Below are 18462 nucleotides of genomic sequence, written 5' to 3'. Positions count from 1 at the left end.
TGGGCCGAAGGGAGATGGAAGTTAAGCCTAGCCTTCACTAACTTTAACGAAATTTACCCCCGCCAATTGACTCAACTTTGTAGTCGCGCCAACTTAACTGAAAACATTTATCTCATTCTATCTTCCCTCTCTTTTAAACTAAGCGCCCCTCTTTTACTCGGTTACTTATTCGCTCTTTTCCCCTTCCCCTTCCCAGCCCCTTTCCCTGGTTCTGGGAAAAAAAAACTACTCGCTGCTTTTTTTCTCTCATTGCTATCATTTTTACCTTTTCATTCTGGAACCTGGGTATGTTATCATATATTTTTTTGTATTCATTTCTTACTCTTACTTACTCTCACTGTCGCGGTCTTTCTTATCTGGTCCAAGCTCGTACTTTTGATTACTTTGTCCCTCTAGTGTTCGTGCACACAATCACTCCTACACGTTTCACACTCACATCAATCGGAAGTTAAGGAGGGTCCGGACAAAAAAACACCGGCATGATTAGCATCCGCTTTTTTAAAAAATATTTAAAATTGGTACTGTAGGCGACTAATAATTTTTGGATTTTTTTAAAAATGATAAAGTATAAAAAAAAAAATATTTGAAAAAATTTTTTGTAGTCTTAAATTTTCTGCATGTGCATATTTTTAGTTTTTTTTTTTGCAATTTAGTGTTGAAAATAAAATCCAAAAAGTTTTAATTGTCTGCTAACTTCGGGATTATTTTTTATGCGTGTGAAAGCAGATGAGACAAATTTTGAAGTACAAATAAACGAATTAAGTGATTAAAAAAATAAAAATAAAAAAAATTCACATACTGAGTTTCAAATTCTACAGATGCGCATTTTTTTATTTTATTCCATGTACATTATTTCAAAATTTTTTAAATTTACAACTGACAGCTACATTTAAACTCATAAATTTTTTATGATACTGAAGTTAGCTGAAGTCTCGTAATTTTTTATTTTTTTCAAAACGGATTGAAAAAAAAATATTTTTAAAAATTGCACTTAAAGTTTTTTAAATTTTCTACATGTGCATTTTTTTTTGTTTTTTTATTCTAGTAAATAAATTGTCGAAAAAAAAAATTCAAAAATTGTCTACTAACTTCAGAATCATAAATTTTTTTTATGAACCTGAAGTTAGCAGACAGTTACAAATTTTTGAATTTTTTTTTTCAACGACTTAATTAAAAAAAAAATAAAAATATGCACATGTAGAAAATTTGAAAAACTATAGGAGCATTTTTTTTAAATACTTTTTTTTTATAATTTACTGTTTAAAAAAAAATCCAAAAATCATTGGACGTCAGTATCATATTTTTTTTATACTGATGTTAGCCGACGTCTAATAATTTTTTTTTTTTAAATTTAATGAATTACTCATAGAAAAAAAATTATTTAAACTACAAAAGTTAATTAATTATAATTACAAAAATAAAAATAATAATTAAAACTTTTAAAATTGCCGCCAAAAATTTATTCAAAAATTCGCTAGATGGCTTATGAATTATTTATAATTTATGCAACAAAATAAAGAATTAAATTAATAATTACCTTTGAAATAAAAATAACAATTAAAAAATTTATTTTTCCACTTAATTACTCATATTTATTTTTATTGATTGATACTTATTTATATTTATGAATTTTAAATTTTACTGGCGAATGTTTTTCACTTGAGTAGTAGATCAGTCGCCATATTGGAACTACCAGCTGATTGCCCAGACTCCAACTGATTGATCTGCAAAAAAAAGGTAAATTATTTTATTTAAACTCACAATTAATAATTAAATATCAATTACATAAAATTATATTAATAATTTAAGTTATAATTAATAAAAATAAATCTTAAAATTTGAACTTGATAGTCATAAATTATTTTTGGAAAAGATTTTCATATATTACATAAGATAAATAATATAATGATAAATATATTAAATAATTATATATTTTTAGTATTTATTAATAACTTAAATTAATTAAATAAATTATTTAATTTCAGAAACAATCATGTTGACACCGAAAGTATTGAATATATCGAAAATCGTTCGGAGAAACATTGGAATTATGGCACCATGCATGCAAAAAGCTTCTGATCCAATCCAACAATTATTTTTAGATAAAATTCGTGAATACAAATCCAAGAGTTCGTAAGTGTTGATTAAATTTATATTTTTATAATTTTAAACTGTAAATTTATCAGTTTATTACTCAACTCAGATGATCTTCAAATTTATTTATTTATTAACGCCACTCGTCAATTATACAAAAATTCACACAAATGTGTGTCTATAGAACATAAGTATATAATATAATATCATCAAATATAATCTCATAAACTAACTAATGCATTGCACAGATTTCCATCATAATCTATACAAAATCTAATATATAAATTATAGCAGAAAAATAAATATAACAGAAAAGGAATCTATTATTTAAATAACAACATTAAATTGAATTAGATTAGAAATTCAGCAGAAGAAATTTATAATAATGATTTTATGAAAGTGAATGTAGCAGACATAAGACACTTTATAAATTATGAATAAAAAAATTAATTAGATGAAATAATGAAATTTAAAAAAATGCACGGGCTGATTCTTCATACGCATTTTTAAAATCTTTATTCTGCTGACATTTTATTTGTTTATTTTGAAATTCGAAAACTTCCCACTTGTCATTACTTTCACACTCATGATTTTAGTTATCTGACAACTGACTTTTATTTTTTTTTCAGAGGTGGAAAATTAGTCGACCCAAGCCCTGAAATCCAGAAAGAACTTAAAAGTGATTTGGAACGACTCTCCACCCAATTTGGAGGTGGACCTGGAGTTGATATGACCAAGTTCCCACAATTTAAATTTGAAGGTACTTTTTATGATTAAAAATCGCGCGATTTTTTAGTCACTGGTTAAGTTAAATCTGAGATTTACATTTATAAGTATAAATACATATATTAGGGTGGTCGTTAAAAATTAAATTTTCTCAGACGCATAAAAAGCTTCTTTTTAGTGAAAAAATATGTAGGGAATTTGGTTTTTTTTTATTAAGTAAAAAGAACACGTGCCTCAGGACGATCAAAGTTTATTTTTCGATACAATCGCGGTTTTTTTTTAATATCTCATGAAATATGCAGATTAAAGGAAAAAATCATGAGAACAATTTTGTAGGAAATTAAATTCTTGACAAAAACGGTCATGTTCATTTTTTTTATAAAATGCACATTTACGAAGATATTTGAAAAAAGCATTTGCAATCCTTAAAACGCTCAATTCATGAGACCTAAAAAATGTTTTTTTAAAATATCTTCATAAATACACATTTTATAAAAAAAATAAACATGAACTTTTTTGTCAAGAATTTAATTTCCTACAAAATTGTTCCTATGATTTTTTCTTTTAATCTGCATATTTCATAAGATATTTAAAAAAAACATTTGTAATTCTTGAAATGCTCAATTCATGAGATCTAAAAAATGATTTTTTTTAATATCTTCATGAATACACATTTTATAAAAAAAATGAATGTGAACTTTTTTGTCAAGAATTTAATTTCCTACAAAATTGTTCCAATGACTTTTTCCTTTAATCTGCATATTTCATGAGATATTTAAAAAAAACCGCGATAGTATAGAAAAATAAAGTTTTATTTCAAAAATGGGAAATTTTTTTTTAACTGAAATTTTATAACTAGTTAACCGATCAATAAATTGAAACGACCATAACATATTTTCGTAGAGAATTGAATGCTCTACAAAAAAGGTCTCTTATAATTTTTTTATAAATTTAACTGTTCAAAAGATATTTAAATCTAAATTCAAATTCAGTCTAATCATAAATTATTCACCAACAAGAACAAATTAATCTCTACTTTAACTAAATACCTGATTAAAAAATCTGCTCCAAGTGGCTACTGTAAATTTATTAATATTCAATTACTATTTTTTCAGATCCCAAAATCGAGTATGACATCATCAGCAAAAATTAATTACTAACATTATTTTTTTTCACTAGTGAAACTCAAAATTTAATTACAATGTATCTATAAATAATTAGAAAAAAAATAATAAAAGTATCGTTACATTTAAAAACGTATTTATTAAAATCAGATATTCATTTATCGTAATTTAATTTCCTCCAATTATTTTAAATATTTTTTAATCCAAACAATCACCTTATGAGCTCACCATTAAATTTCTTTGACAGTTTCACAAAAAATCTGTCACCCATTAAAAATTAAACTTTTATAATTAAAATAAAATAAAATAATTAAATCACAAAAATACCGTCGGTATCATGGAGGAAAACCGAATTAAAGATAAATTAGAGACCTAGTATAACTGCATTTTATCATTAATTTAATAAACTCTTATCTTTTTTTAAATTAATGTGTTGATAATTTTATTTACAATTGTCATCATACAGATAAGTCTGTGGTCATAAAATAACTATTGTTATTATAATATTTGTTGTGACGTCAATATTGTAATTATTTGTATCCCTCCCTCAATCGTCAGCTGAAAAAGAAAAAAGACTCTTGTGATTCATTCCCACACCGTTGTTTGATGTTACTATATCGTGTACGTCAACTTTACGAAACTATTCTAAATTAGAATATTTATTTTATCCATCTGTTTGTACTCACACATAATACGTTTAATTAGAAAATTAGCCTTGAATTTAATTATTTTTGTTGCACAAATTGCGATATCGGCATCAGAAATACTTCTGTTTTTTTTTAAACAAAAAATGGAATTCAAAATATGGAGCTGCTTCTTAGTGATTTTGTTGGTTTCATCATGTGAGTAAATTATTAAATATTTTATTAAATGCGTCATATATTTATTTGTAAATTTCACAGACGATAAATTTATAAATTTTAAATAAACAAAAATTTAAAAAATGCGCGCTTTGATTTTTCTTCGTTTATTTAAAAACGGATTTTTAAATTCTGTTCTGCTTAGATTTTATTTATTTATGATTAAATTTAAAACATTGCCAAGTGTCAGCTGCATTCACACTCGTGTTTATTTTTAAAAATTCAAATTTTCGCACGTAATTGGTTTTATTTTAAAATATAAAGGATTTTAATTTTTAACAAGTGAGGTTACGGTTAAATTTAAAAAAAAAAGAAAGTTTTCTGCAAGTTCATCTCTTGAGAAAGTTTTTATTTTATTGATTTACTTAATGGAGGTCATAATGTCCGTGTGTAAAATTAATTGTAAAATCACTAGATGATATTTCAGGGATTTATCATAAAATATATAAGAACTATGCCTTTAAATTTTGAAATAACAAAATACTGTAGTTTTATTTTATAAAATAATTTCAATGTCAAGAGATATCTGAGTATTTATTTTATTGAATTTATCCTTGCGTTTGAAAATTCAAGGTGATGATTTCGATGATTATTTCTTTTTTTTTTTAATTGTTTTTTCCTCGTCAGCTATTTTTTCCTCGCAAACTATTTTTATACGATATTATGAAACCTTGACAAGTATTCGGGAGAAAGTTTTTAAATTACAGTATTTAAAAAAAAAAAAATTAATTTTCAACATTTAAATTACATAGATTTTTATTCTTATTGTTTTGTGTCTAGTAACTAAAAAATAATGCTTCAACAAATGAATATTATTTATATAAAAATATTTTTTAAATATTTATTTAATACTTTATGATACTAAAGTTTGTAATGATCCTGAAATTAGCATGATACTGAAGTTAGCAGACAATTAATAATTTTCGGATTTTTTTTTCAACAAATCAATTACAAAAAAACAAAAACTAAAAATATGCACATGTAGAAAATTTAAAAAACTACAGATGCAATTTTTTAAAATATTTTTTTTCTTATAATTTATCCACTAAAAAAAAACAAAAAATTATTAGACGTCGGCTAACTTCAGTATCATGAAATTAGCAGACAATTAAAAATTTTTTCAACAATTTAATTAAAAAAAAAAAAAACTAAAAATATGCACATGTAGAAAATTTAAATGACTGCAAGTGCATTTTTTTAAATTTATGGTGTGAAAAACAATCCAAAAATCATCAGACGTCAACTAACTCCAGTATCATGAATGAATATGAATGTAGCAGACACCAGATAAATTTAAAATTATAAATAAACGGTAAAAAATTACTAAAATAAAATTTTAAATTTAATCTATTTATTTATAATTTTAAATTTGTCTAATGTCTGCTACATCACACTCATTATCATAATACTTAAATATATATATATATATACTTCAATGTATCATATGGTATGACACTTATTTAAGAATAATTTTGCAATTACTTAACATTTTATTATAATTAATATGTAAACTTCCAATCAATCAACTAATTAATTTTTGTAGAAAGCCATATTATTATTATCATAATTACACAAATGTAAACCAATGCATTAAAAATTGATGGCCCTGAGGGAGCTTAGGCTCTAGGGTCAAATAAAATTATTATCTATCTTTATATATTAATTAATTACACTTATTTTTAGGTATTGACGGTGGAAGAGTCAAAAATGCTGGGAAAGTCCATAGTCGACCTAGTTCAGGTAATCATCACTCGTCACATAGCCTTAGAAATTTTACCTGTATCTTTGCATCAACTGGTCATTTAAAAAAAATCATCTATAAGTTCGTCAATTAATTGTAAGCTGGTCATTAAATTTAAATATTATAATTAATTAATTTTGTCAGGTGGGTCGTATCATCCTTCCGGTGGATATCCATCTCACACTGCAACGAACTATCATCCAAGTCAGAGCCACAATCCCAGTTATCATCCACCATCAAATACTGGCTACCATCCGCAGCCAAATGCTGGCTACCATCCACCGCCAAATGCTGGCTATCCGCAGCCAAATGCTGGCTATCATCCCCCACCAAATACTGGTTATCATCCAGCACCAGCTCAACCTGCACAAACAATTATAGTTGAATCAGAGAAACGTGGAATTGGTACCATTGCCAAAGAAGCTGCTGTGGGTGCGGTAGTCAGTGCCGGAGTCAATGCCGCTGTAAACAGAGTAATTCCTGGAGGAATTTATGGCCACGGTTTCTCGGGATCTTCGGGTTATGCTCCAGCGCCAGCACCAGCACCTGCAGCACCTGGTGTAACACATACTGAAATTGTTTACAATAATTACTATGGAAATGGGACTGGTCCAGCTCCAGGAGATCCAGCTGCTCAACAACCTTATCCACAAGGTTTCCAACCTAATCCAGCAGTTCCAGGTTCGGTTCCTCAGCCATATGTTCCACCGCAAAATCCACCTAATGGTAATTATTACGGAAACCCAGCAAGCTCTGTAACTTACAAAACATCAACTAATGCTGCTGGATCAATAATTAATAACAGCGGCCTTATTGTTACACTTGTTACTATATTTATCTTTGCTAAAAATATTTTTTAATTATAATCTAAAAATAATTAACTATTTTTAAAATATATACTTGTAATATAAAAATATTTTTCGCAATTGCTAAGGATCAATTTTGAAAGAACAAAAATTTATAATTTAGTAGTAAATTAACTTTCTTCCATCCATTAGTTTTAATATTTATCACACGATCAAGTATTTTAAAACAGTATGATCAATTATTAAACGTCGGTTAACTTCTGTATCATTCAAACATGACCCTGAAGTTAGCATACAATTAATAATTTTTGTATTTTTTTTTGCAATTTAATTTTTAATAAAATAAAAAGAAAAATATGCACAGGTAGAAAATAAAAAAATCTGTAAGTGTAATTTTTTGAAATTTTTTTGTTTCAAATCTATTGGTTTTAAAAAAATCAAAAGTTATAAGACGTCAGCTAATTTCAGTTTCATACAACAGTACCAGGGTGGCCACGAACCGGGAAATATCGTGGAAATGTCAGGGAATTTCGAAAAGTATCCGGGAATAAAATTGTAACAGTTCAAAATTTAAAAAATTTTAAATTCTTCACTAGTTATAAAAACTAAGGTATGTTAAAAAAATCTCAAATTTTAAAGTGATTTTCAACAGATTGTAACTCAAAGGAAAATGGTCATACGACAAAAACAAAAAAAGCAAATTGTAGCTTCAAGTGTCTAGTTTTCTGATCTGGTCTTTATATTTTTTTATTATGTGCGGTTCCCGAGTAATCCTAAGAAAACTATCGAAAAAGAAATTAGCCAAATTTTTGGTCGTCTTAAAAACGGTCTCCGAGCTTCAATAAATTTTTTTCGATAATTATGATTGATTTTTGATTGCTCCGGAACCCTGCATAATAAAAAAATTTTAAGACCAGATCAAAAAACTAGACACTTGAAGCTACAGTTTGACTTTTTGTTTTTATTGTACGACCATTTTCCTTCGAGTTACAAACTGTTGAAAATTACCAAAAAATTTAAAATTTTTTTAATATCGCTTAGTTTTTGTAACCAGTGTATTTTGAATTTATTTAAATTACAAAATTTCTTATGAAATATTTTAACTTATACATTTTTAACATCGAATAATCAAAAGCAGGCAATATTAATTTATTTTATTGCCATTTTTTTCTGGTTTCTCGCATGATTTAATTATCAAATTTAATTATTAAAATTGAAAATAAAATAAAAACTTTGAATATCTAAATAATACGAATAAAATTTCTAAATCAGGAAAAAATGTGAAAAACTTTACTGGAAAACCGGGAAATATCAGGGAATTTTGAAATAATTTCTCCGTGGCCACCCTGTTGATATAAGCTTATAAAAATTGAATGACATAATAAATTATGATAAGTCAATATATGTCTAGATTAAAAGCAAAAAGCTATTGCTTCACAATATGATATACTCCGTTTTTTATTATAAAATCAAACTTTTATAATATTTGAATTTTTAAAAGTATTTACAATAATTGTTACACAACGCCGTTATAGAATCAAAGTCTATTTTTAATACAATATACATATTTTTTATTGTAGACAAGCTTTTGCGCTAAAGTATTTTATTTTAAATTATAAAATTGTACAATTAATCTTTAAAAAATTAACAAACATAAATAAAACTTGTAATTAAACTCCTCGAAAATAAAATAATTGTTATTTTAATCAGTATCGATCAAAAGTATTGGCGGGATTTTTGAATAAACATATTTATCATTTTTTAAAACATTTTTTATTTTATCAACACAAATTCCGTTCTTATCAGTTATAAATTACTGCTGAAGTAACCGCAACTGCTGCGACATATATTCCAGCTCAGATTTAAAAATTTCAAATTCTTCGGAGTTCGAAGTAAATTGTCTTTCAAACCGCTCACGCAAAATAACAACTTGCCCTCGCCGCAAAGTTATTTCATAAATTGACTGCGGGTTCAATAAAAACGACGCAACTAATTTTTTTTCAAATATCGGGGTTGCGCTTTCGTCCAAAAAAGCCATTTCGTTTATAATCCGTACATCCAGTGTTGGAATTTTGTATTTATATTCGCGATTATTGCACACTATTATAAACCCATCAGTATAATCAATGAACGATGACGAAAAATAGTCTTCGTTTTCTTTATCTCGGATCGTAAACTGAACCCCAATTGAAAATTCATCTTTCAGCAAACCGTCATCATCATTATTGTTACGATTATCATTAATTGAGATAATGAATTTGAACGAGCGGCAATTTGTTTTATCACTCAGCAACGGATGATTAATCTCTTGCCGCGGAAAAGAAGAAAAAAATGATAAGACATCATTTGGTTCCGGCATATATAATTGCTTGTGAAATATAACACCGATAATATCAGTAAAAATAATCCATCGCTTATCAGGAATAACTTCATACTGAAAAATAATGTGAGGAAATCGATTCAAAAATTTCGATGATATTTCCCCAGTATTATGCATGTCGTCCCAATACAATATTGTGTCGGTATTCAAATTATTGTTTATCATCCGACCTTTGTAGCCGTCGAATTTGTACTTCAATTTATAGTCAATCAAATTGCAAGAGTATTGATGGATCGGTGAAAATTTGCGACAGGGTATGTTCAGTAGTTGCGATAATTCGACGTAATTGTAAATAGCATTTGTGTCCAACAAGTGATAAAATTCGGGCAGATATTTATCCGAGAGTAAATTCCAAAATGAATTTTCAATTTTGGTAAATTCTTCATAATTTATTGTCTTGTAATCACGATCGTATTCAATTTCGGCTGAAAAATAATACGCGCCACCTTGATTTTGTGATATTTTTTCAACACATACACGAATATTGTTTTCACTGTACAAAGTGTAACGTATTATAATATCTTGCACTGTACTAAATTTATCAGATGCTTCGGCGATCGTTTCTTTGGCGGTTGTCCTGGTGAAGGGTATGAACATTGCGTTGGTAATCAAATTTTCACTGCCGATATCAATGTCATTTTTGAGACTCTCTTTGTTGTCTTGATTACAAACAATGACTTTCAATAGATTCAACCGATGAATGCATTGTTTCAACTGGAACGCATTGTTCGCAAGTCTGTAACTCGGATATAAATTACTGTCAGAGTTCGGAAATACTGTGTCGTTGTAATGAAGAATTAACGACTTTTCAAATTTATCCTTCGAAAACTTTTCGATCATCAAATCGAATATTGCCTGAGATATCGGCAAACGTACACTTGTTTCATATTCTATAGTTTCCATTACTCTAGTGTTTGATGTTAAGCAACAAGTGAAGTTGGTAAATTTATAGCGTATATTTATGCTGACAGTAATGACAATTTTATTGAATTAGTCGACAATTTATCGAATAGATCTTAAGACATTTTAACATTCAGTCTATAGACATAATGTTCGTATATATTATTCCTATCTTTATGATAGTATGACAATATGACGCATTAAAACTCGATGAATCATCGCTGTAAAAAATGTAAAGCTTTAGAAATTATAAATAATAAGTGCTGTCGATTGGTAGTATTGACATTTTGCGGATTTTTCTTTATTAAATTTAATTTACTTGAATAATTAACAAATTTTTTATTAATTGATAATAATTAGAAATAGTTAACAGTCGATACTTAAATATTTTTTATTAATTCTGTTGTAATATTTATAATATCAGAGTCGATTGGAATTCCTCAATGGTTTTTACATCATTCTGATTTTATTCTTTGACAGATGATTATAAAAAATAAATTTCTTATCATCGGGAACATCGTGCTTAATTATTTTCTATTTCTTCATTCATTTGTAGTAAAATCGTAAAATACGATAGAGACGTATTAAAAACCTACATCAAATTTTTTTATCAGTACAAACATGCGATTAAAAATACACAGTAAAAAACGAATCGTCAAAGTGTAAAAAAAGCGTATGTTAAAATTCTGAGTGTTAAATTTTCAACACTTTTGTGTGTCAATTTAACATACAATGTTTATCTTGTTTCAACTGTCGTAATCAATTGATTTTTTAACACACAAAATTGTTATTTTCTATGAAAATAACACTTTTTATGTGTTACTGTGAAATCAACGCACGAAATATGTTAAAAATAATCTCGACCATCACAAAAGAATTCTCAGAAAATTTCAAGTAAAAGTGACAATTCTTGTGTGTAAATTTAACCCTGGCGGTTTTGAATCACCCTGGAAACACCCTGGGAGTGGAAACACGATGGAATCACGGTGGTTACACGGTGGGTTTGTGCCATTTTATCACCCTGATTCCACGGTGTATCCATGATGGTTACACGGTGTACCCACCATGATTCCACGATGTATCCACGGTGATTACGCGGTGTTCGTGGAATCACGGTGGGTACACCGTGTAACCATCGTGGAATCACGGTGATAAAATGAAAAAAACAACCCACCGTGTAACCACCGTGAATTCAGGGTGTTTCCAGGGTGATTCAAAAACATACAATTTCTGTAGATTCGTTGAAATAACGCACAGAGGATGTTGAATTTACATCCAGTCACGTGTTAATAATATTGTCTCTGTTGTTTTTACGCGGGAAGTACGACGTACTACTTATTATGTACCTATACTATTGTAATGATCGACCGGCATTTTTTATTATTAATTCCATTTTATAATTTTAATTTTAGTTATTATGCAGCAAGTTCAACTAAAAACTTTGAGAGTTTGTACATGACAATGCAGGTAAAATTAAACTTTTATTTATAATCGTTTTTTAAATACATAACCTAAACTTTTAAACTAATGTTGATGAAATATAATTATTTTTTTGATATTAAAATAATGATCAATTTTATTTGTTTGAACAATACATGATATTATTATTATTATTACTAATATTATCGTTATTATTATTTACTGCTGAAGAAAAAATTATCTACAGTTGTTTCATTGATTTTAACAATACATTAAATAATGTCATAAATACTTTTGAAAAGTCTCCAAGTAAAACAAAAGCGTATGTCAAATTAAAGAGTTTTCAAGTGTTGCAAATAATACATGAGTATGTCGAAGTTGAAGGTTACATTTTCGAGGATTTGGACACTCATGTGCGTTACTTTTAACATAAACGAGTGTAACTTTTTCTACACGAACGACGTATCCCTGGCGGTTTTGAATCACCCTGGGAGTGGAAACACGGTGGAATCACGGTAGATCCAGGGTGGTTACACGGTGTATCCACCATGATTCCACGGTGTATTCACCGAGATTCCATGGTGATTCCAGGGTGATTCAAAACCGTCAGGGATGTTGAAAAAACATAGAAATAACTGTCAATCGATTGTTCTACAAACGGCAAGTGTAAATTTTGACGAATCCTTTTTTACTGTGTAGTATATAATACTTACTGAAGTAAATGTTTCAAGAGACATTGGAACAAATTTTCCGACAGTTAAAATACATGGTCTGCGTGATCTCGCAATAATAATTAACAAAGCTTGTCTGTATGATTTTCCATATTTCGACCAAGATAAACTGTACCAATAAGCCCGATAAGCCGCTTCAGCGACTTCTAAGCTTTCGATAATTATTTCATGACATGACCAAGAATACAAAAGTAATTGACTTATTGAACCGCTAAAAAAAACGGCACTCAGCATTGTCCGGAGAATAGAATTATCAACTCCCTACAAAAATCTGCTTGAAATAAAATCAATGTACGCGTAATAAATAATCACTTACTAGAAGTATTTGGAACCCGGAGAAACAAATTTGCAAGACACTGCCAAGTGTTTGTATTAACATTATTTGACAATAGAGCTTTTCGATTCTTGCGATGTAATTAAGCAGTACGTGATGTAATTCAACACTATTTCGAAGATTAGTGTAAGATTTTTCAACTGAATCTACTTTTTCATTATAATTTGTTCGACAAGCTGTTTCCAATCGTTGTTGTAAAATTTTAAATTGTCCAGTGACATAAAGGTTTATGGTAAATAAAAATGTTGCAAATGTCGTTGCACAAGCACAGACACTCATTGTTGCAGCTGTCTATATTTTTATTTATTAATAATACTAAATATAAACTAGAAACTAGGGGTGCGCGAATGGTTCGAATTTACAAATTATTCGCATCAAATCGAATCTAATTTGACTGAGTTTACTTAAATTTCAAAGTTAAAAAAGGAAGTGTAGTCAAAATCAAATTTACTAAGTTAAACGCATGTCAAAAAAGTCGAAATTAAGTTATTTTTTCAATCCGGAGAATTCAAATTTTTGTCAGAGATATATAGAGCTCCGACATGAAACTACGAACAAATTACTTTTGGTGACTTTGAAAAACTTGCCCTCAATTAAATGAAAATTGAATATTTCAAAGCTGATCAGAGTTTTTTCGATTCGAATCGAGTAATTTGAGAAATTACGAATAATTCAAAAACTATTAGACAATTCGAAAGTTGAGGAATTATTTAATTCGATTATCGACACGATTCGTACACTCCTACTGTAAACTCATAATTTAAATAAAAACTATACAAAATAAACGGCTTACTTGCAAAGTATAAAATATTTCATAATAAGGTGTTTCTTTGAATGGAATAAATGTAAACCATAAATTAAAAGGTAAAGTTCTTTCGGATGCAGTTTTTCCATACGATTCTGAAAAACAAAAAAAAAATTGAGTAGAATTTGTACATATTAATAAAAGAAACTGATACTTACCTATTATGGGAATAGTTATATATTGCCAAAGAACAAGTTGTAGTATGATAATGTAAATAATTATTATTTTAATACTTTTTTTATTACAATCATCCAATATTTTACGTTCCGAATCAATGTACGGAATACTCCAAAATTTACGAAATGTATAATCATTGAAAGCCATAACTTCTCGTCGATTAATTACAAATTTTGTCAGCTTAAATAATTCAATGACTACCGTAATTGTACAAGGCGCTGTATAAGAAATAGCCTGCACGTCGAAGTAAATAAAAATTTAAGAAATATTTCTACAAAATTTTCAAATGGACACTCGGAAAATATAATGATTTGGTAGATAACTTACATGTAAGTCACCAAAGCAGTGGTAAATATCGAACCCTTCGACAATAAGTGCAATTATTGTGGTAGCAATCGTGTAACACAACACAATATTTGAAATAATTTTATCTCGCGGTTTCTCGACGTGCCACATACCGATTCCGCTCATACAAAAACGCGTGATTTTTATCGACGCGTGGTGACTAATAGTCTTCTTTTCCATTTCAGTAATACGCGATAGAATAATTACTATGTAGAAGTACCGAGACTTTTCCAAAAGATGAAAGTTATTTCGATCAAAGAAGTTTTAACTTCTAAGAAACTGTACATTTGAAGTCATATATACTTCCGCGTATTCTTTTCCTTTCATTAAATTAAGTAGTGGGTGAAATGACATTTAAAATTTTCTAGCCAATATTTATTTTAAAATTCATTAAAATAAAGAGAATTCTTTATCATAGAAATGGCAAAATTACGTTATGTGTAATTAGAGGCAGTTGTAATAACAGAGGAAAAAATTAAACGTTGGTGATTATAAATAGTTTATGATACCAAAGACATTGTATTGCGCAGATTCCAGGTGATATGTCTCCTGTCTAATAGCTCAGTGTCATTTTCATTTTTACTTTTACTGAATCAAGATTACTAAGACTTTTAACATAAAACTAACTCGTCACAAATTGCTGACAAGTTCTGTTTAGTATTTCAATACTTAAAATTTTGATATCTAAAATTTTATCGAACTTTACTAATTAATTTTTTTGTTATTTCAGCTTATAATCTCAGAATAAATTATTATTAATACTCAGAAAAAATTATTTGATTTATACAATCAGAAATATAAAATATTAATAATACACTTTACGTATTTTTCACAAATGAATGCTCTTATCACAAGATATATACCAAGGATCGATACTACTCTACAATCTGACGATCCTCGGTTTGAAACATTAAAATTTCTACTTAAATTTTTTCACGAAAAATTTGGCCAGAGCCTCCATTTTCTATACAAGAGCAACACAAACCGTTCGTTAACTCAAGTTCGAAAAAGAAAAAAGTACAAACTCCCCTTAAGGTTTGTATAAACTGAAGTAATAAATAAGGTAATGAACATAATCATCAAAACAATTTTTTTTAAGTATTTTATTTATGAATTATGTTCTACAGTAACGATACTTTATATCCCTCGCGGACTTGGAATCACTGTGAAATCACAGTGAAATCACAGTGAATTCACTTTCACCGTGAGTTTACGGTGTGTTTACGGTGAATTCATAGTGAATTCACAGTGATTTTGTGCCATTTTGTCATTGTGATTTAGTAGTGATTTCCCTGTGATTTCACTGCGAGTTTACAGTGAATTAATGGTGATTTCACCATGATTTCACAATAAATTTACGGTGATTTCACCATGATTCTACAGTAAATTTATGGTGATTTCACCATGATTTCACAGTAAACTATGGTGATTTCACTATGATTTTACAGTGATTTCACTGCGAGTTTACAGTGAATTAATGGTGATTTCACAGTAAATTGATGGTGATTTCACCATGATTCCACCGTAAATTTGTGGTGATTTCACCATGATTCCACCGTAAATTTGTGGTGATTTCACCATGATTCCACAGTAAATTTATGGTGGTTTGACTATAGTTTTATGGTGATTTTAAATTATCAGAAAAAAAGTTGTTTAAGCATTCTTCGAAGTTTGAAAAAGTCTTATAAACTCGGAATAACTTTTAATTTGACGTATAAAGTCAGAGTAATTCCAAAATTTCGGACTCTTTCAGAAGAGTTATTCTGAGTTGATAGAACTCTCAGTAGAAAATTTGTGCAGCTGTCAAAAGAGTCATTTAGAGTTTTTTAGAAAAATAATTGATTTCCTTAACACGTATTTTTCTTTGTACTTTGACAAAAATTGTTCAAGAAAACATTAATGTCATAGTGTAATACAAGATACCCCTGTATCACTATCAAAAATGGATTATCATCTCTCTGCTAACATTCAGCGAGTAACGCATTCCATAAATGCTTCAAGATCAGAATTTATAACTTCTGAAATAAGTATCTTACCAGGGACACTACAAAAGGTGGGCGCGATCTAGTGGTGAGCACTGAACTTCTTCCGCTGCTGCTGCCTAGCATCATAACTATTAAATCAATAATCATTAGGATTAAATATATATTCATTAATCTCGAACAAATATATATATATATATATATATATATATATATATATATATATTCATTCTGAATGGATATATTTTTTTGTGTCTAAGTAATATTTATTAGAGTTGATATAATAATATGTTGCTTTAATATTTGGGGTTGTTGGCACTGTAAAATAATTTAGTTGTCTATTAAATAAATATTTTCTTAACTTAACCAAATGATTTTATTATCTTAGAGAGAGAATTATTAATGTCAACCAAATATAGTCTATTAAATTATTTATTAAAAATGAGAAAATAGATCATGTCAACAACGTAATAAAATTAAGTTGTCCTAAATCAATTTTCGTTTAATAGAATTTAACAAAACCAATTTAATTGCCGAAGAGGAATTTTTTTCGTGCATTAAAACTTCCTGTAGAAAATTTGTGCAGCTGTGAAAAGTGTTATTTGGAGTTTTTTATATTTATTAAAATTTTTGGCGGATTACGTTGCCGTGTGCAAAATAATTTGTTGCTAGAAGCTTAAGTGTCAAGAGACGAATTTATAATGCCGACGATAATTGATACTTCAATTACTTGTTACGGCTGGTAATTATTTATACATATATTAAAATATAAATATAATTGTGGCTTAAACATGTTAGATAATAAATCATCTGGTGGAATCTAAAGAAGTAATTAAAAACATTTTTTTTTTTTTTATCAAATTTATAAAAATTTTTTGATAATTCCACTCATGTGTTTAAACACTCATACTATTTCTAAATTTTTTTAAATTTAAAAATCATAAATAATCAACAGTTAAAAAAAAATAACATGAATATTTTTTTTACATTTTAATAAATATAAAAAACTCCAAATAACACTTTTCACAGCTGCACAAATTTTCTACAGGAAGTTTTAATACACGAAAAAAATTCCTCTTCGGCAATTAAATTGGTTTTGTTAAATTCTATTAAACGAAAATTGATTTAGGACAACTAAATTTTATTACGTTGACATGATCTATTTTCTCATTTTTAATAAATGATTTAATATAGACTCTATTTGGTTGACATTAATAATTCTTTCACTAAGATAATAAAATCATTTGGTTAAGTTAAGAAAATATTTATTTAATAGACAACTAAATTATTTTACAGTGCCAACAACCCCAAATATTAAAGCAACATATTATTATATCAACTCTAATAAATATTACTTAGACACAAAAAAATATATCCATTCAGAATGAATATATATATATATATATTTGTTCGAGATTAATGAATATATATTTAATCCTAATGATTATTGATTTAATAGTTATGATGCTAGGCAGCAGCAGCGGAAGTAGTTCAGTGCTCACCACTAGATCGCGCCCACCTTTTGTAGTGTCCCTGGTAAGATACTTATTTCAGAAGTTATAAATTCTGATCTTGAAGCAATCATGGAATGCGTTACTCGCTGAATGTTAGCAGAGAGATAATAATCCATTTTTGATAGTAATACAGGGGTATCTTGTATTACACTATGACATTAATGTTTTCTTGAACAATTTTTGTCAAAATACAAAGAAAAATACGTGTTAAGGAAATCAATTATTTTTCTAAAAAACTCTAAATGACTCTTTTGACAGCTGCACAAATTTTCTACTGAGAGTTCTATCAACTCAGAATAACTCTTCTGAAAGAGTCCGAAATCTTGGAATTTCACGTAGTGACTGCAGATGGCTCGTTATTATTATTATTATCATTATTATTATTATTATTATTATTATTATTATTATTATTATTAATATTAATATTAATATTAATATTGTTATTCTTATTTTTATTAATATTTCCAGTTTTAAAGTTTACGAATAAAATAGTCAGAAATTCACAGGAAATCCACTGCATATTC

The 18462-nt window shown here is 27.9% G+C and overlaps 4 protein-coding genes across 4 annotated transcripts; 2 read left to right on the top strand and 2 right to left on the bottom strand.

The window, feature by feature from the left end:
• Positions 1-1667: 1667 nt before the first annotated feature.
• LOC130677890 (ATP synthase-coupling factor 6, mitochondrial) lies at positions 1668-4080 on the top strand. The gene is made up of 4 exons (XM_057484796.1): positions 1668-1736; positions 1984-2133; positions 2724-2854; positions 3936-4080. Exons 2-4 carry the CDS (start codon positions 1994-1996, stop codon positions 3971-3973), a joined length of 309 nt encoding a protein of 102 aa, XP_057340779.1. The 5' UTR covers positions 1668-1736; positions 1984-1993; the 3' UTR covers positions 3974-4080.
• Positions 4081-4421: 341 nt separating this feature from the next.
• On the top strand, positions 4422-9118 carry LOC130677885 (splicing factor 3A subunit 2-like). Its single transcript, XM_057484786.1, has 3 exons — positions 4422-4786; positions 6488-6544; positions 6690-9118. Exons 1-3 carry the CDS (start codon positions 4735-4737, stop codon positions 7403-7405), a joined length of 825 nt encoding a protein of 274 aa, XP_057340769.1. The 5' UTR covers positions 4422-4734; the 3' UTR covers positions 7406-9118.
• Positions 9085-10713, bottom strand: LOC130677881 (uncharacterized). The gene has a single exon (XM_057484781.1). The coding sequence runs from the start codon at positions 10632-10634 to the stop codon at positions 9165-9167; it is 1470 nt and encodes a 489-aa protein (XP_057340764.1). The 5' UTR covers positions 10635-10713; the 3' UTR covers positions 9085-9164.
• A 195-nt stretch (positions 10714-10908) lies between these two features.
• On the bottom strand, positions 10909-14772 carry LOC130677882 (odorant receptor Or2-like). Its single transcript, XM_057484783.1, has 6 exons — positions 14425-14772; positions 14079-14331; positions 13909-14015; positions 13098-13406; positions 12764-13042; positions 10909-11223 (listed from the first exon to the last, which is right to left on the bottom strand). Exons 1-6 carry the CDS (start codon positions 14620-14622, stop codon positions 11155-11157), a joined length of 1215 nt encoding a protein of 404 aa, XP_057340766.1. The 5' UTR covers positions 14623-14772; the 3' UTR covers positions 10909-11154.
• Between the last annotated feature and the right edge of the window lie 3690 nt (positions 14773-18462).

Source organism: Microplitis mediator, chromosome 11 (assembly GCF_029852145.1).
Source record: "Microplitis mediator isolate UGA2020A chromosome 11, iyMicMedi2.1, whole genome shotgun sequence".
NCBI lineage: Eukaryota > Metazoa > Arthropoda > Insecta > Hymenoptera > Braconidae > Microplitis > Microplitis mediator.
This window is presented reverse-complemented; position numbering and strand designations above follow the sequence as displayed.